At 35.8% G+C, this 27,403-nt stretch overlaps 1 protein-coding gene across 1 annotated transcript; it reads left to right on the top strand.

Annotated features, from left to right (window-relative positions):
* The first annotated feature begins 1,129 nt into the window (after positions 1 to 1,129).
* Positions 1,130 to 27,403, top strand: abcg1 (ATP-binding cassette, sub-family G (WHITE), member 1). Its single transcript, XM_055195658.2, has 15 exons — positions 1,130 to 1,353; positions 2,316 to 2,559; positions 10,062 to 10,179; positions 12,628 to 12,760; positions 13,662 to 13,712; positions 15,693 to 15,838; positions 18,216 to 18,339; positions 18,479 to 18,593; positions 18,918 to 19,066; positions 19,610 to 19,711; positions 20,082 to 20,250; positions 20,381 to 20,481; positions 22,345 to 22,503; positions 25,276 to 25,394; positions 25,742 to 27,403. The coding sequence occupies exons 1-15, from the start codon at positions 1,291 to 1,293 to the stop codon at positions 25,968 to 25,970; spliced, it is 2,022 nt and encodes a 673-aa protein (XP_055051633.2). The 5' UTR covers positions 1,130 to 1,290; the 3' UTR covers positions 25,971 to 27,403.

The following is a 27,403-nucleotide window of genomic DNA, read 5'->3' as shown; positions in this document are numbered from 1 at the left end:
AGAAAATTACGATAAAAATAGAAACACAAAGACTGCAGTGTTTTATATAAAGCCTATTAGTGTGTTGCTGGTGATATGAAAGAGTAATTCAAATGGTGCTTGTGTGTATGGTTTTGTTACAAGAATTTCATTTTTAGAAAGGAGTGCTAAGTTTTGATTGCAGTGTTTCATTTTGGCATGGATGTGAGTTGTTAATCTCCAAGTGCTATGTCTGTGTGGCTTGTGTGTAGAGTTTTGACATAATGAGCCAAATTTTGCAAAAAGTGTTTAAGCAATAGGCAAAAACTGTAATTTAAATGAGCAGCCACTAGAGGGGGTGCGGTCCGTGTTTTTCTCAGTTACAATTTAAAAACACTTTAATCAACCTCCACCACATCTACGTAGTCCGTTGAGTACAACCTAAATGTTTTGAACAAAATGAAAATGCATTCATTCAGTTGATAATGTACAAGTGTCTGCTGTTTCCAACATTTTCAAAATGATATTTTCACCAAAATACATTATACTGGTTTTCTGCTGAATAGTTTTACACCTCAAATCATAGAAACTAGTTCATTGCAAAAATCATCATGACATGCAAAATGGTTGACCTTTGTCATAATCTGTTATGCACGTTTCTATAGATTTTTTTCTAAGACTTTTGTAAATGTGAAGTAAATTGATAAAATGTTCTCAAGTTATTTTTTTCCTCTATTGAAGGGGAATATGAGAACTATAACACTTTTGAGTTGAGGTCTTTTTTTGTGCACATTTAAGGATGAATCGAGAAATGCTCCAAAGCAACTGAGAAAAACTGTAAGTCTGAGTTGAACTCATAGATTTTAGTCATTTCAGTGTATTGGGTTTGACTCATGCCCAGCTGTACGTAGCAGTGAACACATTAGTTAGTACAGATGAATAAAGTCACCTCATGTCAAGATCGCACAGGTGATTTCTACAACAGCTGGTATGTTTGACGTTAGTGTCCATACTCATTTTATTTTGTCTATTGTTTTAAATTGTCCCTTGTAAAAGCTGGCTGTATTATAGCAAATGTATTGTTACCGGTTAGTTGGGGGATTATTTATCGTAAGGTCAATAAATAACCTAACAAATTACGTTTGATGTCATACGTCGATCTGCCTGCGCAGCGCCCTGAACAGTCAGTGACGTCACCCTCTAAACACCGTGCGCAGGTAGCTCGCGCCTCGTTTGTAAACAATAATACAGCCGAGAGTGCGTGCGAATCGGAGGACAAGACCCCACTGCATTGGCCAAAATTTTGATTTAGTCGCAGCGCATTTTAAAGGAATGGCATGTCTTATGGCAGCTTTTTCAGGCAACAATACTGCAGTGACCAACTCCATCATAATGGTAAGAGTACGCTTTATTTCATTGACATTTCTTAGAAATAAGTATATAATAAATATAAATAAATAATTAAATAAATGTTGGTTTTATTTTTTTACAAAAAGTAATAAATGTTGATTGTTTCATATTTTATTATTATATTAAATATAGTCTAGTAATATAGTTGCTATTAAATATTTGTTTAATATATATATATATATATATATATATATATATATATATATATATATATATATATATATATATATATATATATATATAACTTCATAAAGTTAAATAATAATAAAAGTAAAAATAGCTGAGCAACAATGTCTGTACTCCAGCTGAACTAGAGTAACCCCACCATGACTTTATAACATATAAATAAAAAGCCTAGCTACTGTACACATATTTGTCAACACCCATCTGACGTTACTGTAATAATAAAGATTATTACGTTTTGTATTACTGGCAATGAATGATCCATTTAAAAAAAAATCTTTGAAATTTACAGTAACGCCTCTACAAGTTTTACTGAAATTATGAACAGTTCACAGATGATGAAGACGTGACTTTAAACATTTTCCTTAAAACATAATAAGAAAAACACAATAAATGCATTGAACTGATATTTGGGCATTAGTGTTTCCCTGAGCTAAGAATGAGCTTTGTCCGATAGTAACCCCATCAGTCCTCTGTTGGTACAGTGACAGGGATTAGATCGCTCTTTAAATTTAGCCTGCAATTCCCTGATGAAGTTTTACTATAAGTTATCTATACATGCATTGTAATCTTGTGTTTATTTAAATAAACCAGCATTTATTGACTGTATGGGATTGCCTTGCAGATTTTGTTAACGTTCCGATATTTTATTCTGAGAGATGTTTGACATGAAGATACAGTAGATATATATTATTTTAATAGAACCAACCACATGGATATGATTATCAAGTATTTGAAGACATGTCATCTGTTTTTTTTTCTAGAATACAAATGGACCTCCTGATCTTATGTTAGACCCTAGAAGTGTTTGTGTGTCTGTTGATGAAGTGATATCCAGTCACTGTGGCAGTCAGCAGATGCCTTTATTGCATGGACACCTGAAAAAATGTGAAAACAATCTGACAGAAGCCCAGCGATTTTCGTATCTTCCCCGCAGACCAGCAGTTAACATTGAATTCAAAGATATCTCATACTCCGTTCCCGAGGGACCATGGTGGAGAAAGAAAGGTAATGTGTGACATTTAAGCTTTAAAGGGCCTTCAAGTTAATTAGTAAACAAGATAAAATTGGTAGGCAACTATTAAATAAAGACACGAGGTCACAAAATTAGAGGCTTTATCTGTATTTACACCAGTTTGCATATAATTTTGGCATGCAACAATATTTTTTCAATCTTCTGAAGTACTATGGAAGTTCAGGGTGTGACATTAACATTGAATGGAGCCTGAGGTGTGTGTTTGGCCCCTGTATGTTTCCATATGCACACCCAAAAAATAATACTATTTCAAGTCATATTCCTAATGAATTGCATGCATTAGCTTAAAGGTATACAGAAACGTAGAATTAAAATGCTTTTTTTCTTGGACCATAACAGTTGTTGTCATTTCTTTTAAAATGGTTTGTGCATGAAACATTTAAAAAATTAAAATTTTTGTTTTGCTTACTTTAGACACATCTACTGTAACTTACTGTATAAAAAATGATTGGATACCTTCTTGTATGTACTTTATTTAATACAGAAGTATTATGAGACATGTAGACTATACATACTGTAGGTTTTGCTCTTTTAACTTTTACTTTAAAGAATTGTTTTTCTAATGAGGAGCAATATTATGCTCACCATCTGGATCTTAACATGATTTAATTTACTGGCAACAACAAACATCTAGAAGGAGCTTTGTCATTAAATCCTCGGCTGCTGATCCTGTTAAGTTAACTTTTTGTTAATGTCTTCATGTCAGGTATTTTTTCGGTTATGCTCTTTCTACGTAACCGAGTGGGACAAGCGAATTTTGGACAGGTTGTCTCAGTATTTCCACTCCCAAAACACATCTTACCAACTACTTTGATAGTTCACAGAAAAATGTAAATTCTGTCATGATTTACTCACCCTCATTTTGTTCAAAACCTGTATAAAGGTTTTTTGTTCTGCTGAACACAAAAGAAGATATTTTGAAGAATTTTTGCAACCAAGCAGATCTAGGGCACCATTGCCTACAAAGTAGGGAAAATAATACAATGGAAGTGAATGGTGCCCCACATCTGTTTGGCTATTAACATTTTCCTTAATATCTTTACTTGTGGTCACATAGAACATAGCATTTTATACAAGTTTATAACAAAATGAGAGTGAGAAAGGTTTGACAGAATTTTCGGATAACTATACCTTTAAAGGTAAAATGCATTACCAAACAGAATAGATGGGTAGTTTTCCCCTAAACATATAACATTGGTTAATCCAATCTTGCCATGTTAGTCAGAATGCTGAAAGGAAGTGTAATGTTTTGATAATGCATTGTTTAATATGAACCTTTTATGTGCATTTAAGATCTGTAACATGATATTTCTGATATATAAACCAAGTTATACAATAAGGAAAAACATAGTTGTGTGACTTGATTTTCTCCACTGGGAATTAATTAGATTGTGAATAGTTCTTTCCATATAACAGGTGTTTGGAAATGAAAGGAAATGAAAGTGCTAGGTGACATCAGCTGAAAAGTCGTAAGTTCAGAGAGAGCAAGACTGATGAAAGATTGAAAATAAATAATCAGGTCAAGCTCACTTTTTCTGTAAGATACAGGTTTTTTTTCTCTTTATGACATAACATACAATAATGAATTGTTAACAACAGAGACATAAGGTCACACTGTGTACAGGGTATTTATATTTATTATATTTATATTTAAAGTATTTTAAGACTTTCTTGACCCTGAACCCACCCCTAACCCTACAACTGGTTTGAATGCACTTGTAGCAATGCTTTTGTCTTATGTAGCCTATTTTACAGTAGTTAAGGACACCAAATATAAAGTGGAACCAAAAGATGTATAAAGAAATGTAAACAGGCATTGTTTTACCAAAAAACAATAGAGATCGATGGATGATTTTGATTTCTAATAGATCTCTTATTGAATGTAATTTAGCCTTTGGGCTGTCTAAAAATGGTTGTAATCCACACTTACAGGAAAGCGAGTTAGACAGCAGTAAAGGCAATGACAGCAGCCCAGTTCCACTCACATTGCTCAGCCGGTTACTATCGGTCAATAAACTCCAGTAACCTCTGTGCTTAGAGCGGCGGGCCGTTAACTGGAACAAGATGATACTGTCAGCTGTGCCCTTGTGAAGATGAGTCTGCTAAAGAGGGATGCTTGTGGAAGATGTATATTAAGTCAGATGATTCACTTATTAATGCTCTTCTTCTCTGCCCCTGTGATAGACACACACGCACTCACACACAGTCAGGCATATGTGGTTTACGGGGACATTAACATAGACGCAATGGTTTTTATTCTGTACAAACTGTTTATTTTATTCTCCTACCCCAGTCATGAACACCAACCGTCACAAAAACCTGTTGGCAGTCTTAAATGTATTAAAAACTACCATTAAGTTTAATGCATTATAAACATGTCATTAAACATCCCTGTAAACCACATATACCAGTGCTTCTCAAATAGTGGGGCGGGACCCCCAGGGGGGGCTCGAAGCGACACCAGGGGGGGCGCGCGAGACCCAGGGGAAAATACTTTTCCGGGAAGTGATTTTTTTTGCACCGTCACTTAAAGACATTAGACCCCAATCACGCTGATAAGCCGATTGAGTTTTTTATTATTATTTATTGATTATATTTAATTTAATTTTGCACTATCGAATGGTCAAAAAATATTATACTTTAAATAAGAATTTATTTTTTTTTATTTCAGGCTAATTAATGCATTTTTAAGTCTTTTCTGTTACAGACAGAAAAAACAATGTTAATAAAGTTATTCTTTGTTGTAAGTTGATTGATATTTCTCTTTTTGTGTTTTCTTTAATGTTAATAAGGATACAATGTTTTGCAGATGTGTAATTTTATAGACAAATTATACTATTTACAGTCGCAGCGGAGAGTTGGGGGGCGCGAAATGTTTACTTCTTCCTGGGGGGGCGTGACAGAAAATAATTGAGAAGCACTGACATATACTAACCCACACACACACAAAACACTAAACTTTTAACGTATTTATTAGGCAAAATAATTTGGTGAAAACCACAGTGTATTAGGAATTTTGTGTTTCATTCAAATATACAATAAGTAAGGGATAATGTAGAGCTGCTGGTTGTTATGGAATAACAGAAATAAGCCCCGACATGACCCAATGTGACGTAGAACATTAAATATTGTTAAAATTAATATTTGATTTGCTCATTTTTAACGAATGCAGACCTTCCACAAGGAAACCCTGTTTACTTTCTGTTTTAAAGGTGCTGTAGAATCTAAAACTGTATTTATTTAGACATAGATGAATAATAAGAGCTCTGTACATGGTAATGAGATATTGTAAGCTTCAAACACGATTGTTTCCTCCTACTTATGTAAACCTTGTGCGCACAAAAGACCGCTGGAAACCTTTCTTAACATGACAGCAACGGTAACGTTATAGTCGAGATAGGGTTGTGCCGATAGACAATAATATCGTGTAAAAACGGTTTCCCTATGCTGCGTTGCGCGCAAATTTATTCACACTGCAAGTCTAGCATGGAAACTATGGACCTTTTTTTGCCCCTGAAACAGGGAACCAATCATAGCAAGGGGAGGGGGCAGCAAGACAATGACGCTGTCTATGCGACACACCGAAGCAGTTTTGTTTATCCAACGTGGGAGCAGGCGCGAAGTTACTTTTCAATGCAGCCTTATTTATACTTATTATTATTTTCACCATAGTTTTACATTAACATGCACATTGCATGCTTTTCCTCGCATGAAAGGGTTTGTGGGCTTTACTTTTTTGGCGAGAGAGCTTGTAATGCATGCGGATTCCTTCTCGCACACACTTGGACTCAATGCACGCGTCTTGGGCTCTTGCTCGGACCTGAATGCACGCGGCATGGACTCCTTCTAGCACCTAAACTTGTAATACGCATGGCTCTGACATTTCCTTGCACTAGAGAGGTTGTTACAGTAGGCGCGCAGAGGGTTAAAACCAGCGAGTTTGTTGTTCCCACTCCCTGGAACGCAGGAAATTTCAGAGCACCTAGACTTAATGACGCCGATGGACTGAACGGCATCAGTTTTAAGAAGGCTGCGGTTATGACAGTGTTGCCAGTGTTGACAGTGTCCACCAATCAAGCGACTTGTCATAAATAAGTAAAAAATGAACAAATAAATAAATGAGTAAACTACTGCCCGCCCACCGATACTATCGTGTATCGGCGATCACACAGGCTGACGATAGGACGATCTCAAAATGGGTCATATTGCCCAACACTAAGTCGAGATGTATGCGGGTGATTCTCACGAAAACTTGGTTTTAAACATGTCAAGCATGAAAATGTAAAAATTGCTTAAATTTACTTTTTTCCCACCAGACATTGAAAAACAAAGTCTGGAGTAAATGGGAACATTAATTTAAAAACTTTTACTCATCTTTTAACACTTTTTGTAACATAATTTTAAAAATTAGTCCTAAAAAATCTCATTACCGCAACAGTCAGAAAACATCAACACTGACATATTTTCAAAATGACATGACAAATCTGAAAGAACATAATTTGGAGATTCTGCACATGCATTTAAAATCAAAGTATTATGCTTCTATTAATTAAATTAACATTTAATAAGCATCTGTTGCGTTAATGATAATCAAAATGTCGTGTAAGCATTCTGACAAGACAATATTTCAAATTAACTGTAAAAAAATGATCTTACCTGGTAGCCATCTTGAAGTAACTGGTCCATGTGCTTGGTCACTCAAAATCAAACTTTATTAAAATTCTGTATGTGTGCTTAAACTGTTCTCAAAAAGTGTTGCGGAGGATGAGAACATCAGGCATGGACACATAATTTTCCTAATTTTTCTTCATTATTATTATACATGAATATTCAGTAAATATTTTTTCTGTCATCTAAAGTAGTCTAGCAAAACATCCATTTATTTTTTTTCTTAATATTTTTGTGTTCATTTGATTAAATTAATACATAACGCATGTTCAAACACAGCCGGACACATTGCGGTAATGAGAATTTCAGCAGAAAATGAGATAAAATTTCCAATTATAAATTCTTATGTTGAAATCACACATTGTGCAAGGTAGAACACAGTATTGTGTTAATTCTGATGCTTTTTAATGTTACTATATTACACATTTTAAAGCTAAAATTATTAGTGCCGTGGTGTTTCAATGGTTTCGTGAGAATCACCCATGCCCTCAACATTAAATTACTCATTGATAAAAAAAAAAGTTGTGACTGCTGAGTTAGTGCTATATGATGAATATTTTGCATTGTACATTTGTATGTATTATTTACTGTTGAAAACATTTTAATGCATATGTCTAAAAATAACTTTTACAAAGTTAGAGTCGAGCTTTAAATAACATTTAAAAGCCCTTACAGATCTGGCACAGCCTTAGGTAACTTCCAGCATGGGTAAAAACGTTAGAGACACTAATGTTTCAGCACAGCCTGGGTACTACTGAAGCACAGAAAAGGCCAAATTGGACCCTCCTTCTTAATATCGTTTAAGTGGGAATGTGATGTCTATATCAGCACAGATGCTATTAGGCCACAGTCATGCTGATACATATGGTCTACCTATACTTATGGTATACCTTTTGGTTCTCTCTCTTTTTCTTTCTCTTTTTACACATTATTACGCAGACACTTCACTGCCTTTATTTGCTAATTAATTCAGTGTCACCCAGGGACTGTAGAAATAGTGCGATGCACCTGCCTATGCTGCTGGGGTTACCATAGTGCACACATTTAGGAGAAGCCCTTTACTATAAAAGGACACAGAAGGTCAGAGGTATTTGTGTATCACTCTCAAGGATTGTAAATGCAAATCCAATTAAGATGGCAGCCACTGCTATCAACTGGATTAGCATCTCATCCACTAAATAAATAACAGGTTACAATCGGTCATCCTATAGCTGTAGGCCTACTGGATGACATGATAATAAATTGGCATTTATTTGTGTAAACTCGCCATATACACCTTTACCTACATTACCACTTAACATAAAATACAATACTCCAGGTACATAGCGCTGCATCTTTTGATGAAATGTCCACTAGAAGCATTTGGTTTTTCTCTGTTTTGACACAAGATTTTTACAAAATTACGAAGCGAACACAAATTAAAACCTGTTCGTCTTTGTTAAGTTGATTTGTGTTGTGTGGTACTTATTCATAGACATATGCACCCAAACAAGTGGCATGCCTAACATACACTTTACCTGTGGTTTAATTTGAATAATACACAGCCGACTAAAACATACAGATACATTTTGATTATTCATTACTATCCCTTTTGTAAGTTGCCACTATAAACAACAAGTTCTTCAGCCGAACACGATCAATCCTAACAAGTGTTTTATCCGCCACAGTCATCCAAGCATGAACTGAAGAATATACGCCAATAATGTTTAGCATCGTCTGCTTTGTAAACTTGAATGAACCTGCATCAAAATGTAGAAAAAACAAGCACCTCCAGTGTCTCTAGTGGAGAAACGTGTTTCAGGTTATGCCGAAATGCAGACAGATGTATGTCATTTTAATGAGACTGTATAGCAAAATGGACAAATGGGTAAAAGTAATTGCAAAAAGGTCCACAAACTTTAACTCTTTCCCCACCATTGAAGAGTTATCTCGTCAATTAAGAGAAAACCAGGGCTGGGATAAATGATTATTTCGTTTAATAATCTAGCGATTGTTTTTTTAATGCATCGATTAATCTAACGATTCATTTTATAGGTCTGATTCGACTTCAATTGTGTTTCATTTAAGCATTTACTTGGTCACATGTTTCTCTTAAAATTGTTTAGGAGAAATAAAACTGGAAACAAATGAGACAATTGCAAAGATGCATTAAGTTTATGGCTAAAATCATCTGGATTTGTGTAAACTCGAAATATTCAATAATATTGACTAAAGTATTCAATAATATTGACTTAATTATACAGACTTGACAAATCTGAGCTCAGTTTATGACATTGTTGAGATCTCTTCTGAAACTATTGGAGACATCTGTGAAATATCATTTCCATTTGCTCCCCATTTAATCTTAGAAATAATAATAAAATCTCATCATTAAAAAGATCTCATCTGATAACATTCTTATAGGTGATGCTACTGTAGATTAGTTCAAACCAATACATTGTTAAGTTGTTTACAGATTTTTACTGCTCATAAAAGCTGCCTCATATGTGAGGAATGCATTATAACACCTGGACAAAAGTAAATTGATGGCTATGGATACAAGAAACTGATAGTCAGGTAGAACTGAGATCAAATTTCATTCGAAGGTACGCACATCTTCAAACAGATCCATTCACCTGGAAAATTTCAGAAACCCAACTATGAACAAACAAATATTACTTTTCACCTGCAATTACAAGGTGCCCATTATGTGAATAGAATTTTGTCAGGTCCATTATATAATAGTTCAGGGAGGGATAGTTCAGGTTGTTTATTGTACCCATTGTCAGGAGGTTTTCTCACACAGACCCCTCTCTTTCCGTGTCAGGTTACAAGACCCTTCTGAAAGGGATCTCTGGGAACTTCACCAGCGGCGCTTTGGTGGCCATTATGGGACCTTCAGGGGCCGGAAAGTCTACGTTAATGAACATTCTTGCAGGATACAGGTTAGTGTGACTTCTGTATATGAAACATAAACACATGGTCAAATCTATGTGAACACCCTCTCTAAATTAAAGGGTTTTCTAATGCAATTATTCCTGTGAAGACAAATAAAATTACGAAATACATGAGAATTGTTTACTTCTTTGCACAGTTTGATGAGGTACCTTTTTCTGAAAATGAAGAGTTTCATTGCAAAACGAGATAAATCAATTTTTTTTACATTTTTGTCAAAACATGTTTATTATTATGTTATCATGTTATTATTTTGTTTTACGGTGCTACTTAGCTGTATTTTTTAAGTTATGAAGGTTTAAATCAAAACAAGCCAACTGCAGTTGCATTGAAATTAATTGGAATGCACAACCAAAAAACGAGATTTCTGAACAATTTAAAAAACGGTGGTTATCTCGTTTTGCAACGAAACTCTTCAAATGTTTACCATATTCATGTATTGTAGTATTTACTTTAACTAAACAGTTTGATATTTTACTTTTATTTGACTTTATTTAGATTTACATTAAGGATTTTTATGTAAAGTGACTTAAGCAAGGAGTATTATAGTCTTTTATATGTGTATGTGAACATGCGAGCACGGTCGAACGCACAACCTTGCAAAGCATAGTTTATTTGATTCATACATGTACGCAGACGTTCGATGCATGTGCGTTGTGCCACAATGCATTGCTTCTCCTGGGATACAGCTACATTCTTCTGTACACGCATGCAAAAATCCTAACTGTATGACCCTCACAAACGTGGAAAAATAGACCATACTTCGACCTTTACACATTCTTTAACGGAAGCAATTGTTGAAACGGAGGCAAGTTTAGATGCAAAAGCCACTAAACGCCACCCTCATCAAAAATGAAATAATGATATTAATCAAATGCTCTTCGTTCATCAAATAAAATTACAGCAAAGTCCTCTAAGTGCACAGAATAAGAATTAGATGAAGAACAGTGGCACATATGTCGAATTTAAATTTTCAAGCTTCTTACCCGGTTAACAGAGGTTTACCAAATATATTACAATTTTATAGCCTTTTACCTTCATTCAGAAAGGACAGTGAAGAACAACTGAAGAGAGTCGGATTGGAAAATGTTTTTTTTTTTAAATTTTGAAAAACAACCTGAATATAGTGCCCCTTAATGTGTGCTTCAGTTGCTTCATTTTTACATTTAAAATTCTGACTTCAAGCATTTTCAATGTTTCTAATTGCAACTTTTGTCATTTTGCAACTGTTTTATTATGTCCTGTCAAAAGAAGTGGATTTAGAGACTTTTCCAAAAAAGCTTGCATGCACTTAGAGGGTTTTGCTAAATAATGACTAAATATCTTATAATAATAAAAAAACGGTATGTAATAATAATGAGAAACTTTCTCATAATAATAATAATTAGTTTCTCGTTATTTTGAGATACTATGTCAAAATTTTGACTTACTTTCTGATAAAAATGACATACTTAGTCATTATTTCGGTATCTCAGCATAATGTTCTAATATTAATGACTTAGTATCTCATAATAATGAAATATTGACTTAGTTTCTCATTATTTTTTACTTAGTTTCTCATTATTTTTACTTAGTTTCTCATTATTTTTACTTAGTTTCTCATTATTTTGATACTAAGTCATTATTATGAGATACTTGGGGCCAGATTTACTAAACGGGGCAAATTAGCGTGAGAACGCAATTCCAAAAAGGCGCAAATTAAATAACACAAGCGCAATAGCTAATTTCCATAATGACCAACACAATCTACTAAGAGCAGCGCAAATTAGTTCAGATTCGTAAATAGGCAGAGCTGAACTAATATGAACTAAAATAAGCAGACTTTGGGCGTTTCTCAATTTCAAGGAAGGATCCTCGGAAGCCAGAATTTGGAGGGCACTACGTCATCGACATCCATCGAAGGACTGTTTCAATATCGAGGATCCTCGGAATTTAACCAAGGACTGAGTCATTCGTTCAAAAAATATGACGCAATGAATTGCACTTGCTAGCCTGTTCCATTTACGTGTTATCCGAATGCTAAAGAGGAGCCTCGTCTAGCCTCTGAAAGATGTGACTTGGAAAGACCATTACTGCCAAGGAAGTATCCTTGACATTGAGAAACTTATTTGCACTGCTGTTAGTAGATTGCGACAGCTGATGATGTTCAGCACCACGGACATCACAGCTGAAAATTCACAGCTAACGAAGCCATAAGACACTGAAAAGACCCAGAGGACAAAAATTAAAGTTTACAAGAAGTTTTGAAACACCTCCTATTGTGTGCCTTCTCCTAGTGACTATTTTGTTTCCTCTAAATGTGTTTCCATGTGGAAATGGGCTTACATAAATTATTGAACCTAAACATTAGATTCTGATAAAATGGTAATTTAGAAAGAATAATAAATTATTTAATGTCTCAAACAGTAAGACATCTGCAGTTGTGCTTTATCACACAGGGAAACAGGCATGAAGGGACAGATCCTCATTAATGGACAGTCCAGAGATCGGCGGTCGTTCAGAAAAGTGTCTTGCTACATAATGCAGGACGACATGTTACTGCCACACCTCACTGTACACGAAGCCATGATGGTAGGTTTGAGTGGCATGCCACAATGCTCATTTTTATCTGTTAATTATGATTGACTATGTGACATTGTGTGAAACATTAAAACTGTACAATCTAACATACATACTCCAGTTTAAATATAACAGATTTGATCATATACACATATTGTTCAGAAAGGGACAAAATAAGAAGTTGGATTAAATTAACCCAGATAATGCTTATATTAGGCCCTTCTATGTGTTAAAACAACACAACATTTGTAAAAACACCCCAGTATGGGTTAAATTCCTCAATGGACTGGGTTTTTATCCATTTTCAACTCAACACTGAGTTAAAAAAATAACCCACATTTTAGGTTTCTTAAAAATATCAAGTTTGATAATTGAATTTCTGTGAAGGACTTTTGAGAGAGATCAGATTCAGAGCGATCCTCAAAACTTACACAGAGTTTGAATTGTTTGCCCTAAAGGGATACTTCCGGGTTTTATAAGTTGGGTAAGAGTGACACCTGGTGAATAATAGCGGAAATACAGATTGCCGGAAAAACTTGTCAATGACAGGGAAGTGTTTTCTCTTAATTGACGAGTTAACTCGTCAATGGCGGGGAAAGAATTAAAGGTCTAAATGAAATTATATGGAGCAAAAAAAACGTTTTTTTTTTTTTTTTAGAATACACATTTAATTCCATAGTTAAATTCATTTGTATATAACAACACATTTCAAAAATACAATAACTAAAGGAGTGCAAATGAGTGGATTTTGTTGAAAAAAATGTCTTTACAGCAAATAAACCCAAAAATTGCAAATAGTTAGCACATTATGTCATGTGAAATGTTGGCACATCATGTCATTTTAGCTGTTGTGTTGTTCATGCAAATCCCTTTGCCTGCTAAAGCTCATCATGCTCTAAATCTCCCTCCTCAGGTGTCAGCTAATCTCAATCTCCAGGAAAAGGATGAAGGCAGACGCGAAATGGTAAGTGAGAGGCGTGTGAAACTTCCCACACTCCTTATTGTGTGTTGCCTGATCTTTAGCACCTCTATGGTTGCTTTGTTCATGCCTCAAATGTTAAAGAATGAATTTCTCTTCAACTATTAGAAGCTTCTGGATTCACAATATGCATTTACCTAATATTACGCTTATATACAAAGTACGTGTAGTGCAATTGTTTATTCATGTCAGGGGTTTTCATTGAGAATCTGAAACTTGGTGTTGCTAGCACCTTGCTCTGTCAGTTTAGATACAGGAAAAAAATCTGTGGATGAAAATTGTCTGTGCTTTTACCAAATGGTACATCATTTGTTGGTGTTTTAAATGGGATTTTTAAAACGTAAAATAAATCTTTAATGTCCCCAGAGTACATATGTTTTTTCAGCTCAAAATAGCCCACAGATAATTTATTATAGCATGTAAATTGCCAGTTTGTAGGTGCGAGCATGTCTTTCTCTCTCTTTCTCTGCACTAAATGGCAGTGCTGTGGTTGGATAGTGCAGATTAAATGGCGGTATTATTATAATAAGATCCCCTTTTGACCTCACAAGGGGAGCCAAATTCCAATGAGCTATTTTTTCACATGCGTGCAGAGAATGGTTTACCAAAACTAAGTTACTAATCTTTTTCACATTTTCTAGGTTGATAGAAGCACTGGGGACCCAATTATAGCACTTAAACATTTTAAAAGTATACTTCTGTTTGTATGCATACGCGAGGGTCTGCTTACAGTGCACGTGATGCAAATTTTGTCATCAGAATAGTACGCACTAGTGATGCACGATGTATCGGCCGCCGATATTTATCGGCCGATTTTTGATGAATTTGAAACCATCTGCATATCGGCAATAGCACGAGAAAGGCCGATACCGATTGTTTATTAATTAACCGCATAAAGGCAATGAGTTGCATGTCTGTTGTTCAATTAAAATGTTTTAATGTTCTGGTGTGCACTATACTTAAGCACCGACAGAATACCTTCGTTGAGCTGGCTCAAAAGTCTTGGACAATAAAAGAAACATACTGCACTTTAGTGGGGGAAAAGAAGTCCAACTTTTTTTGAAGTAGTAATATGTCAGTTGAATGTTAATTAGATCCAATCCATGTTCAGTAAAAATAATTTGATGCAGAAATAAACTAGCTAATAGACCGGTATCGGCATCGGTATCGGCCAGAAGTTGTCTGTTTAAATCGGTATCGGCCCAAAAAAATCCTATCGGTGCATCCCTAGTACGCACACACAATATGCACACTGTCAGATTTTTGTAACTGTGTGTACTTTGTACGCGTAGGTCACACATGCGCGTACAGGAGATTGTAGTGTGTAGCCCAGGAGATGCATAGCATATTGTTGCAATGTGCATGCATCTAGCATCTCTGTACACGTATGAGTCAAATAAACTATGCTTTGCAAGGCTGTGCATACGACCATGCACATACATCTGCGTACACGTAAAAAAAAAAAACTATACTCCATAATTAAGCCAAAGGTAAACTGTTTTTATGTGTATGAAGACATACGCGCACGGTCAAACACACAGCGGTTATTTGACTTGTACGTGTACGCATGATAAAATACAATGCATCTCTTGGGCTACATACTACATTCTCTTGTACGCACATGTACAACCTACATAAGTACTCGCGCTTACAAAAAAACAGTGGTGAAAACATACTATTCAGATGACGAAATTTGCGTCACGCGCACTCTACGCGGACCCTCGCAGATGCATAAAACAGGAACTACAATTCTAGCTTTAAGATACAAATATTTGATCTTTTTGTGAGAGGGAGCCACAAAGGCCTAACCAATCGTTGAACAGGTTATTAACAACCAATCAAAACATTTTACTGAGCTCTGAGTGAAATGTTGAAAAGATTGAGGAGAAAATTGCATGTCTTTATGTGAAAGCACTTTCTTATGAAAATAAATAATGATGCATGACCAATATCATTTTGTTATAGGTAATGGAAATCTTGACAGCACTTGGCTTGTTAGAATGTGCAGAGACACGGACATCTCATCTTTCTGGAGGTCAGAGAAAACGCCTGGCCATCGCTCTGGAGCTCGTCAACAACCCACCTGTCATGTTTTTCGATGAGCCCACAAGGTGAGCCCTCTTTATGTGCACACGTGTTATGAAATGCATAGTCATAATATTATCAAACCAACGAATATGACATACATGAGACAAGAATTTCCCTTGTAAATTAAGCAAAACTAAAGCCACCAACCATGAGGTTCCTCTGTTAGGTCCTTGTAATGTGTGGATGCAATTTAATTGCATATTCACTTACAAGCTTGGTCCCGATTGGGTTTTGTTTGACATATGTGACCTGGTCTCTGTGGACTCGATTAAGCTTTTCATTTGTGGATTTCTGACTATGCCTTCCACTGGGATTAACTTCTAGGAACAAAAACGGGAGTCTCTAGAGTCGATATACTAAATGCGTTTTGACATATAACAATCTTGCAGAAATCACATTTATATAATTGCTATGTTTAGCGAAGGACAAACAGAGTTTCCTTGATGAAGGGCAAAGAGGGCAAGAGTTTTGGCCACGCCGAAATGTTTTAGATCCAATAATGGTCCTTATAATATCAAGTGTGAAGGAATGATGTCATTGGGTTTTGCATGTAGTATTGCTAGTAAATGCTGTACATTTATAAAGTCTAGTCAAGATGTAATATAAAGCACAGGTGTGCCCAGAATGCGTCGGTGAAGTTTCATCTCAAAATACTTCACAGATTATTTATTATAATATGTTCAAAATGCCCCTATTTGGGTGGGAGCACAAAAGCGCTGTTTTTAATATGTGTGCCTTTAAATGCAAATGAGCTACAGCTCCTCCCTCCCTTACAACAGACAGTGAGCGTTTTTTGTTAACTTTCTGTGAATACAGTCTGGTCAATAGTATCTTTAGCCGCATTAGCGCTACAATGTGCTAACAAACACATTTAGAAAAGCTTTCGTATAAAATAAACCAGTTAGTCAGTGGCTGCGGGTGGGGCTTTATCAGTGTGATGTCACATTACCAAGAGAATCAATGCAGCTTGTCTAATGAGGCTGTTTGGGGATTAACTCTTTCCCCGCCATTGACGAGTTATCTTGTCAATTAAGAGAATACATTTCACTGTTCCTGATGAGTTTTTATGGTTATCTGTAATACCGTGATTATTCACTAGATGGCCCAATTTATTAAAAAAACAAGCAAAAAAATTATTTATTAATTTTAAACTGTGTATGTTTTGATAATCGTTCTGAATCTGATGTTTAACAAAATTCTTCACAAAAATGCAATTATTTCAGCTTTTTGCAAATTTTTTTTACCCATATTTAAGAGTTTATAGATGGTTTCAGTAGTAACAACATAAACAAGCGGCTGTCGTGGTACGCACGTAATTTCCGGTAAACTCCGCAAAGAATAAATAACAACAATGTTCTTTAAACGTAGTTTATTAATATAACAAGCAAAAAACACCACATAGATTACATAGGAAACCAAAACATTTGTTATTTTCAATGAGGCATTTGTTCAAGAGATCAGTTTAGCAACTAGTCGGACCATTTAAAAAAACGTAACCGGAAGTAAAGTTTGGATCCAGACGTGAATCGCGTCAGCGCATGTGCGTCCAATGAAACCGTCTATAAACAGAGAAAAAATATAGATAGGATGAAAGTTTTTTCCCGTTTTGTTGGTTTGTTTGAAAGCAGAGAGTCTGTTCTTTCATTTGATATATTTTTATGTTTATATATTTCCTGGAAGGCATTTTGTGAAACTTTTGTGAAAATCAGTCAATCAATCAATCAATCAATCAATCAATTAATCAATCAATCAATCAATCAATCAATCAATCAAACAATCAATCAATCAATCAAACAAACAAACAATCAAACAATCAATCAATCAATCATTTTATTTATAAAGCACAATTAAACACAACTGCCGTTGGCCAATGTGCTGTACAAAGTAAACATAAAACCAACATAGGACAACATAAAACCAACTTATCACAGATAAACACATAAAACATATTACCAAGGCAATGATGTCATAAAACATAGCTGGCAGGCAAATTTAAAAATTGAAATCATTGTGAAATCAAGTAGTGAAAACAAACATTGATGCTTCACATTTTGGCCATCATCAGACTGAATGCTTTGAAATGAGCGAGAACTAGATTACAATCCAGTCTAACATTTTAAATTTGTCTGACCCATATTTGAGCACCACCATAGTGATATTGCAAAATACTAATAATATATGCACATAAAAAACTATATATGCACATCATAATATATTTGATTTATTGGGGGGAGGGTTGATTGGAACATAACACAGGCCAGATTTAAACCTGTGCCCCCATGGGAGCATCTGCGTCACCACTGCGGCAAGAGTTTTTTAAATACATTTTTTAACTCTCTGATAAAAAGATCGCTGACTCTGACTCTAATTTCCGGTTTGTTGTGTTATGTTCCTCTGAAGTGGACTGGATAGCTCATCCTGCTTTCAGGTGGTTTCACTTATGAAGGCTCTCGCTCAAGGTGGTCGGACGGTCATATGCACAATTCATCAGCCCAGCGCAAAAGTGTTTGAACTCTTTGATAAGGTGACTTTTATTATATCACACTTCATCTGTGTCCAAGCACAGCTTTATATGTTAGTTTTCTTACATTTTATTTAACTATTTACAGCTTATTGTCCAGAATACTGGCTCTCCTATAAAAACGCATTATTGTTTTTTTTAGCTTTACGTTCTCAGTCATGGGCAATGTATTTACCATGGAAGAGTATCAAACCTCATCCCTCATCTAAGAGAGCTTGGTCTCAACTGCCCCACCTATCACAACCCTGCAGACTTCAGTAAGAAAATATCACTCGTGGTAGTGTCCAAAAATAACACAGGCTAAGTGCCAAATGTAAATAAAAAAGTAAAACTAAGAAAGTGAAATGTGAAAATAAATTAGATTTCATAACTTAATCATTTGTAGCTTGATTTCCTTGAAAAATATAAACACTGATCCACTTCCAAATAGAGCAACATTAGCCAAACCAATAACATAAGTTTGTTGTGGGATTCTGTGCTTGTCCAGCTAATCTACAAAATACACAGAAAATGAAAATAAAACACATTCTTTTGCACTCTTAATTCAACATTGTGTGTGAACTTTTGTATTTTTTCTGCAGTTATGGAGGTGGCATCTGGTGAATACGGTGACCAGACGGCTCGGCTAGTAAAAGCTGTCCAAGAGCAAAAGTGTGAGAAAGATTACAAAAGTGAAATGAATGGAAGCGGGCTGCATACCCCCTTCCTGTGGCACAGACAATCTGATGAGGTGAAATATATAAAGCCTTTAAACCTTAGCGGTTGGTTGCATAAACTGCTTTGACTAGTCTATCAAGTTATCATCATGTTTTTGACTGGTCATAACTTTTTTTAAATCAGTTACATAAAATTAGAGTCTACGTTAAATCTGAGCCCTAACTAATTTGTACTGTCTTTCTTTGTTCAGTTGAGAAGAAATGATCTTTTTTGAGGAAAACATTCCAGGATTTTTCTCCATATAGTGGACTTTAGTGGACCTCAACAGTTTACAGTTTCAATGCAGCTTTACCGAGGCCTTAGGGGTCTTATCTTTTGGCCATTTTTGCCAAAAAAGTTATTTTTAACCACAACTTCTCGTCTTGCACTAACCTGTGACGGATGACATGGGGTTGAGTAAATTATCGTGATTTTATTGCTTATTAAAGTGGAATATTCCTTTAAGATACTGTCTTAACTTAGCAGCTATGTTTATGCAACCGGACACTTTATTCTTGAATTAAACCATAACACATTCGCAGACAGTCTCTGTTATAATGTCATTTACTCTCTTTAGGACTCCACATCATCTGAGGGTTGTCATAGTTTTTCTGCCAGCTGTCTGACACAATTTTGCATCCTTTTTAAGAGAACCTTTCTTAGCATTGTGAGGGATTCGGTAAGCAGCAGTGCCACCTAGTGGTGATCAACTTATTAATATGTTATTTTTTTTACATTTCTATATATGGTATTTCAAACTTTATTACTATTATTTTTTATTAAAAACATCTTATAATGTTTCTTAAATACCCAACATGCTGTATGTGTCATATGTTAATCAGTCATCCATACTAAAAAGCTACACTTTCAGCAGTGATAGGATTTTTAAAACTTTAGTTTTAGTTAAACTCCCTAAAGACTAGAAAAAAATTATATTTCGCATTCTGTTTGCTACGTCATCTAAGAGTCATTACAAACCACACACTGCATTTGGTACAAATGAACAAAATGTACATAAACTTGCTTATAAAACTTTTTCCCTGTTTCAGGTTTTGACGCACTTGCGCATCATCTCTCATCTTGGGATTGGGATACTGATTGGTCTTTTATATCTGGGCATTGGAAATGAGGCAAAGAAAGTTCTGAGCAACTCGGGCTTCTTGTTTTTCTCCATGTTGTTCCTCATGTTTGCAGCTTTAATGCCCACAGTGCTCACCTGTAAGTCTGACAGGTTTTCATTTTGTATTAATAAGGTTCATTATTTTCTTAATGCACTTTGTAGCATGACCACTAACATTAACATGTAATAATAACATGCATTTAATAATCTTTCTCATTGTCTTTGTAGTTCCCCTTGAAATGGGCGTCTTTTTAAGGGAACACCTGAACTACTGGTACAGCCTAAAGGCGTATTATTTGGCCAAAACAATGGCTGACATCCCATTTCAGGTAACAAGACTCTTCAAGGAACAATTAAGGTTGAACTTATGAGGTTGTTTCAGCAACTTATGGGTACAACATGAAGTACAACCTGTCAGCAGTTTCATAACATCTAGCGGCACAACAAAAACCAGCATTTATCTAAATAAAAATAATGATATTTACTGGTTAAAAACAAGTTAAACAGAGGACAGAAGAAGTGATTGGTGATGGTATACAGTTAACATGTAACTGGAGCTTAAAATAGATTTGATTTCAGGTCAGAACACCATTTGTCCAAAATAGCCAAATCCCACAGTAACATTACATTAGACAGCTATGCTGGCAGATCTACTAAAATAATAATTTACTCAAACTATTAAGCAGTTTTAAAAAGCGGACAAAGTAATATACAGTGGGGTACAATAACTCTATGTGGGGTACAAACTTCTAAATTATTTTTTAAATTGGGAAATAAGTCTTTAAAAATGAAATATGAAAATTAACTTTTTTAAAGATAGATTATGCAGGTAATTTTAAGGTCACAAATGACACTAAATAAAAAAATGACATTTAGTAATGTCATTAGTACAGTGGTTTTCAAACTGGGGGCCGCGAGATGGTGCCAGGGGGCCCCAGTTTTATGACATTTTATAAAATACATTCATTTATCATGAATTCTGTGTAATTAAATCTAAAAAATAATAAGCCAACCAACCAACAGCACTACTAGGTATAATTTTATATGTTTTGTTTAATTAAAATACTACATTTTAAAACTGTTTTTGTTGTAAATTTTCTTTTGGGGGGCCGCGAAAAAATGCACTGTACACAATGGGGGCCGCACGCTGAAGAAGTTTGGGAACCACTGCATTAGTAGATTAGTAATGGCTTTAAGATCCGTGCCAGTTACAGTAAATGCTGTCAATAAAGGAAAAGAGAGATCTACCACATGAGAAATTCATACATTTTTTATTCAACATTTCATTTAAAGTCCTGCTAACAAAACACACATAATATATAAAAATGCAAAATACTAGGCTGTAAACATTATTTTCTGCTGTAAAGTTGGGCATTTTAACATGGGGGTCGATGGGGATTGATTCCCTATTGGAGCCAGCCTCTAGCGGCCCATCGATGAAATGAAGTTTAAGGTAGCGTGCACACCAAAGCGTGTTTCCAAAAACATCAGCAGCTGGCGGGTTTTGTCTGCACTAAGCTCCAGCACTCTTCGTTTTTCTTTGCTCAGCGCTGTGCGCCAAGAGTTAATTTTTTTTTATTTTGGGTGAAACTCGGCTCATCAATGTCACTTCTCACTCAGCCATCCAATCACAGTGGAGAAGGGGTGGGACATCATAGCAACCAAAGCGCTCAGCTGAAAAAGCTGGCAAGCACATACAATTGGCGTTTTCAGACGCGTTTAAACACCCTGGAGTGCACGCACCCTAAGTCATATCCGTGTTGGCTTCATCAGAGAGATTGGAAGGCTGCCCCTTGATTTAAACACAATCTAAATGTTGGAAATGTATTCCTGAAACATTTTACAAAGACTAAATTATTAAGTGCCAAGGATTATTTGGGCGGGGCTAAACTGTGGTTTGATGACGTACTGGAGCCACCAATCACAATCACGAGCATCCATTTAGGTTGTGGCTGTATTTGAAAGTTGAGAGAGACAGCAGCTTTCCCACAAGTGGGCGTGGTTTTAGTGCTGACAGTGGACACCCCCCCATATTTTGAGAATTTATTTAATTTGTAGTCATTCAAATTTGGTTCGGTTGTTAATATCACATTTTTCTGTGGCGTGACAAACTGAGGACGCAAATATCTGACTTTACACAGACTTTAAAATGACTGATGAGCACTGGTAAAATGATCTTTTCTGTTTTACAGGTTGTGTTTCCTGTGGCCTACTGCAGCATTGTGTACTGGATGACGTCTCAACCTTCAGACGCAGTTCGCTTCATTCTTTTCCTTGCTTTAGGGACGCTCACATCACTTGTGGCACAATCACTCGGACTGCTGATAGGGGCAGCATCAACATCATTACAAGTAAATATTTGAGGGCATTTGTGTTTTTATTTCAACTCGATTTAGATTTATTTCTATAGCACTTTTCTTAAAAATTTGCATTGTTACAATGCAGCTTTACAGGAAATAGTCGAGACAAAATTTTAAACGCAACACTTTAGTTTTTTTGCCCACATTTTTCATGAGCTTATCTTAATGATCTCTCATGTATTGTTCACAAATCTTTCTAAATCTGTGTAAGTGAGCACTTCTCCTTTGTTGAGATAATTCATCCACCTCACAGGTGTGGCATATCAAATGCTGATTAGACAACATTATTATTGCACAGGTGTGCCTTAGGCTGGCCACAATAAAAAGCCACTCTATGTACAGTTTTATCACAAAGCACGATGCCACAGATTGCCAAGTTTTGAGAGGCGGTGCCATTGGCATGCTGACTGATAGTGATGGGCAGAGCGAGGGTTCATGAAACACTGAAACAGTTGAAGCAAATGTGCCGTATTGTTTCGAGGCTTCGAAACATCAATCCGAAACCGCCTCCACAGTGACACCTAGTGGTCACTTGCATGTGTTGCAGTAAAACAGCCTCATCAATGGTGCTCTCGATTAACATGCGGGTGTCAAAGGACATTTGTTACATTTTCTAAATTTTTATTCAAAAATATTAGTTGCTCTGCTGTTGAAGGACTCAGCCTACTTCTTTTTTAACATATAATTTCCCCAGCCTAAGAAAAAAAATTATTTCACGTGGCACACTTGTTGCTGGCATGCACAGATACTTTTTGCAAGTACATACAAATTCGGAAAAATAACTGCTCTGTCTTTCCAGAGGATCATATGCTCTGGGTAAAAATGCATCTGTCAGGTATATTTTGGATTATTATTGTCTGGGATTCACATATTCGATTTTCCAAATGTTCCCATAAATTGTCCTGCGATTCTGCTAGTGTTGTAGTTGATGATGAAGGGCCTGCTGCTGACACTTGTGGTTCTAAATAAACATCAAACAAAATCAATTAGTTACACAGCCTTAACTGATATGATATATCTACCTGAAATTTGATGAAGACTGAAAATGCTCACCAGGGGTTGGAGGGTTTGTACTCATCAGTGAAGCGCACTCCATGATAAGGTGCCTTTTAGCTTCCTGGGCTTTTGCAGGGTTTCCCAATAACTCTGTTGTTGCTAGTTTAAAAGGTTGCAGTATTGTCAATGATTCTTGAATGATTTCATACTCCAAACTTGAAAATGGCACCCACTAGCTCTCTTTGCTCATACAGACGTTGCAGCATGTCGAAAGAGCTATTCCATCTTGTGTCAACCTCCTGTAGCAATTTCAGAGTTGGTCTACCTATCAAGCCCTGCATTTCCATAAGCTTGTCCTTTGCTTTGCAATTGGATCTAAACAACCCCACTACCTTTCTTGCTTTCAGTCGTATATCAGCCTGAGTGGGATTTAATCTAGAGCAGGGATGGGCAACTTGGGTTCTGGAGGGCCGGTGTCCTGCAGAGTTTAGCTCCAATCATAATTAAACACACCTGAAGCAGCCAATTAAGGTCTTACTAGGCATAACTAGAAACGTTTAGGCAGGTGTGCTGAGGCAAGTTGGAGCTAAACTGTGCAGGACACCGGCCCTCCAGGACCCAAGTTGCCCATCGCTGATCTAGAGCCTTTTTCACAATCAAATTTAAAATATGTGCAAAGCATGGGACAGATTGAGCAGCTGGGCACTTAAGATCATGTCAGATGCATTGTCTGTCACCATGCATTGTACTTTTTATTTATTATTCCCCTCTCAGCCATCTACAAGGTTTTAGCCTCCATGAGATGCTGGGCTGTGTGGATTTGGTAAAACCTCATTACACCCAGTACAACTGTGCCATCTTCATCTCTGGTGTTATGTTGTGGCAAGTCACACCAAGGTATCCATCCATATTGATAGACAACCACATATCAGCAGTAAGGCTAACAAATGATGCCTATTCTAGGTCCTTCATCGTCTTCTCGTTGGTTGTGGTGTACCTTTGCGGGATGGCTTGGATCAAGTTTATTCACAAAAGCCCTAAAACCCATATCCTCTACCATGGTGAATGGCTGCAAATCCTTCACCACCATGCTGACAAGAGCCTCATCCAATTCATTTTGTCTGCCTTTTAAAAGAGAATAGAAGACATTCGTTCAGACAGACACATTGAAAAAGTAGCTTTAAATAATGCATAGCTATTAAAACTAGTCTTAAGGTTAATTTTCTTTAAACCTTCTCATACAAACAAGTTACATATGGAAAAGTGTATGCTTAGGTGCAGAGACAGATCAAACTAAATATAAAACTATAACTATTAGGAAAACCAAAATGATGCATTTCAGAGCATTTGGCAGTGCGTCCAATCGGCCTCACAACCACAGACCACGTGTAACCACACCGGCCCACATTCAACATATTTACCTCCAAGATCATTTGAAACAATCCACCTTGACAACTTGCTCTTCGTCCTCATCTCGAATGAGATACTGATTGGTTTTCAGACACCCCCTAATACAGTAAAACTGCACATTTTAGAGTGGCCTTTTATTGTGGCCAGCCTAAGGCACACCTGTTTAATAATCATGCTGTCTAATAGCATCTTGATATGCCACACCTGTGAGGTGGAGTTTTTATAATAAAATATCATTAAATATACATTTTTGAGAGTTTGAGAACTTTATTCAGTATATATGGTATGAATGTGCTGTTAAAACTGTCAATTTTCAGATGAATGATTTATTAAAGCAGTGCTGTGTTTGATTGACAGGTAGCCACTTTTGTTGGTCCGGTCACAGCCATTCCTGTGCTGCTATTTTCAGGCTTCTTTGTCAGTTTTGACACCATTCCAAAATATCTTCAGTGGATATCATACATTTCTTATGTCAGGTACGGCTTCAGCTTTCTTGGGTTATAGTTTGAGTTAAATGCTTTCTACGGTCATTGACAGTACAATCTGTTTTTTTTAGATAATTCATTTATAGGTTTTCCTTCTGTCCTTTCTTTTGTTGCGTCTATGAACAAAAGACAGATTTCCTAATGATAAACCTCAAGACGTGACATAATTTTTTATTGGAAACCAGAAGCACAAGCATCATTAAACATTAAAGACCCATTTAATGAATTCTCTAATATATCTGGGGATTAGTTGGTTTGTCGAATATCAAACAGCAAAACAATATATTATACATATATTCAATGGTCTTCCTCTAAAGCAGATATCTTATGACTTTCAGATATGGATTTGAAGGAGTCATTTTATCCATCTATGGGTTTGACCGTGAAGACCTGCACTGTGACAAAGACGAGACGTGTCACTTTCAGAAATCAGAGGCCATTCTGAAGGAGCTGGATGTTGAAGATGCAAAGCTCTACATGGACTTTGTTGTGCTGGGCATCTTTTTTGTGTCATTACGTCTGATTGCCTACTTTGTTCTTCGATACAAGATCAGTGCTGAGAGGTAGACCAGTGGTACTGTCATAACTTTCATGCCTATAAAAGACTTAGAGGCGGAGAAAGCCAAAGCAGGAGGGATTTGTATCCTCAAAGATCCACTGATGTTTGGGCAAGCCAGAGTCTGGACTGAAACCATGGGCAGAAATCAACCCTGTGTTGATTTTTGAGTCGATACTGGAGAGTTACAATCACTTCTTTTACTGAAGACTGAGTATATAGACACAAAGCGTGTTTGTTTTGTTCCTGGGCTGTGCAATGTTTTAAATCATAAGACAACAGATTTGTTGGTCTACTCTGACAGTCCTGCTTCTGCTGCTGGCATTGCATGTTGTTTCTTTAGAGTTTAACAATGTTGAGCTGGTCTCAAAAAATTACAATGTATAGCAATCTCATTATACAACGGATTTAGCTACAATATGTTATTGATATCTTTTATTTATACAATAACAAGAGTTATAAGACAAGATTCTGAGGACTATTATGACTGCATCTTATGAAGAAATATTATCATATTAATAAATAATTTCATACTTTTACAGCAAATTTTCAAATTAAATGTAAATGATATCATTTGTACACTATTAGTGAATTTAGTTTTTTTGCATTTTTTATGTATTTTGGGGGAATTGGATTAGTTATAACTGTCCTTTTTACATTAATCTAGTATATAGATATATAAAATGGTAAAAAAATCACCTCCGTCAGCATCATACAATATGCTTTACTTTGCCACACTGTGTGAAAACAACAAAACATACAAAGGAAAGCTACACGAGCAAAATCAAACAATTATGAGATGAGGATTTTTGGTCATCTTGTTAAGAAATCTAAAAGTGACAAAGTGTTTCTCTGAACGGTGAGAAACATTGAGAGTTTTATACGGGTTATACGAAATTAACGGTCATGTAAGTAATCATAAAATAACTCCATTAATGTGGCATGCAGTATAACATCCAAACATATTTTTATCAGTTGACGGTGATTCAACAGTCTTTCCTCATCTATGCAGTTTTCATGCATGCTTACTTTTTATGGGGTCTAAAAATCTGTATGTAAAGTCAATGCAAAAGTGAAAATGTGATAAAAAAATGAGGCAGAATGTTATTTATTATCAGTTTTTTATTAAATGTGAAATCTGTGTATTTACCTCCAAGCTATGTTGTAGGATCCCAGAACATTATTCACTAAATGCTGCAGGCATAGTGTAAATGCAAAGATTTAACTCAAGTGTTATGACTGGTTATACTTTGTTATGGACCTTGATGTAAAAATGATGCAACTTTGTATAGATATTCTGTTGAAAGAGTATTTCTGCTTATATCAGAGGAGCGTATTTCTGTATGGTTCTTTTATAAATAAATATAAGTTGTATATTAATTGTATTATTTACTTCTGATATTTAAAATATGCATTTACAGCATAAAATGTATAATCAAAATGA

The sequence above is a fragment of the Misgurnus anguillicaudatus genome, chromosome 24, assembly GCF_027580225.2.
Source record: "Misgurnus anguillicaudatus chromosome 24, ASM2758022v2, whole genome shotgun sequence".
Classification (NCBI taxonomy): domain Eukaryota; kingdom Metazoa; phylum Chordata; class Actinopteri; order Cypriniformes; family Cobitidae; genus Misgurnus; species Misgurnus anguillicaudatus.
The sequence above is the reverse complement of the archived record's forward strand: the minus strand, read 5'-3'. Positions and strand labels throughout refer to the sequence as shown.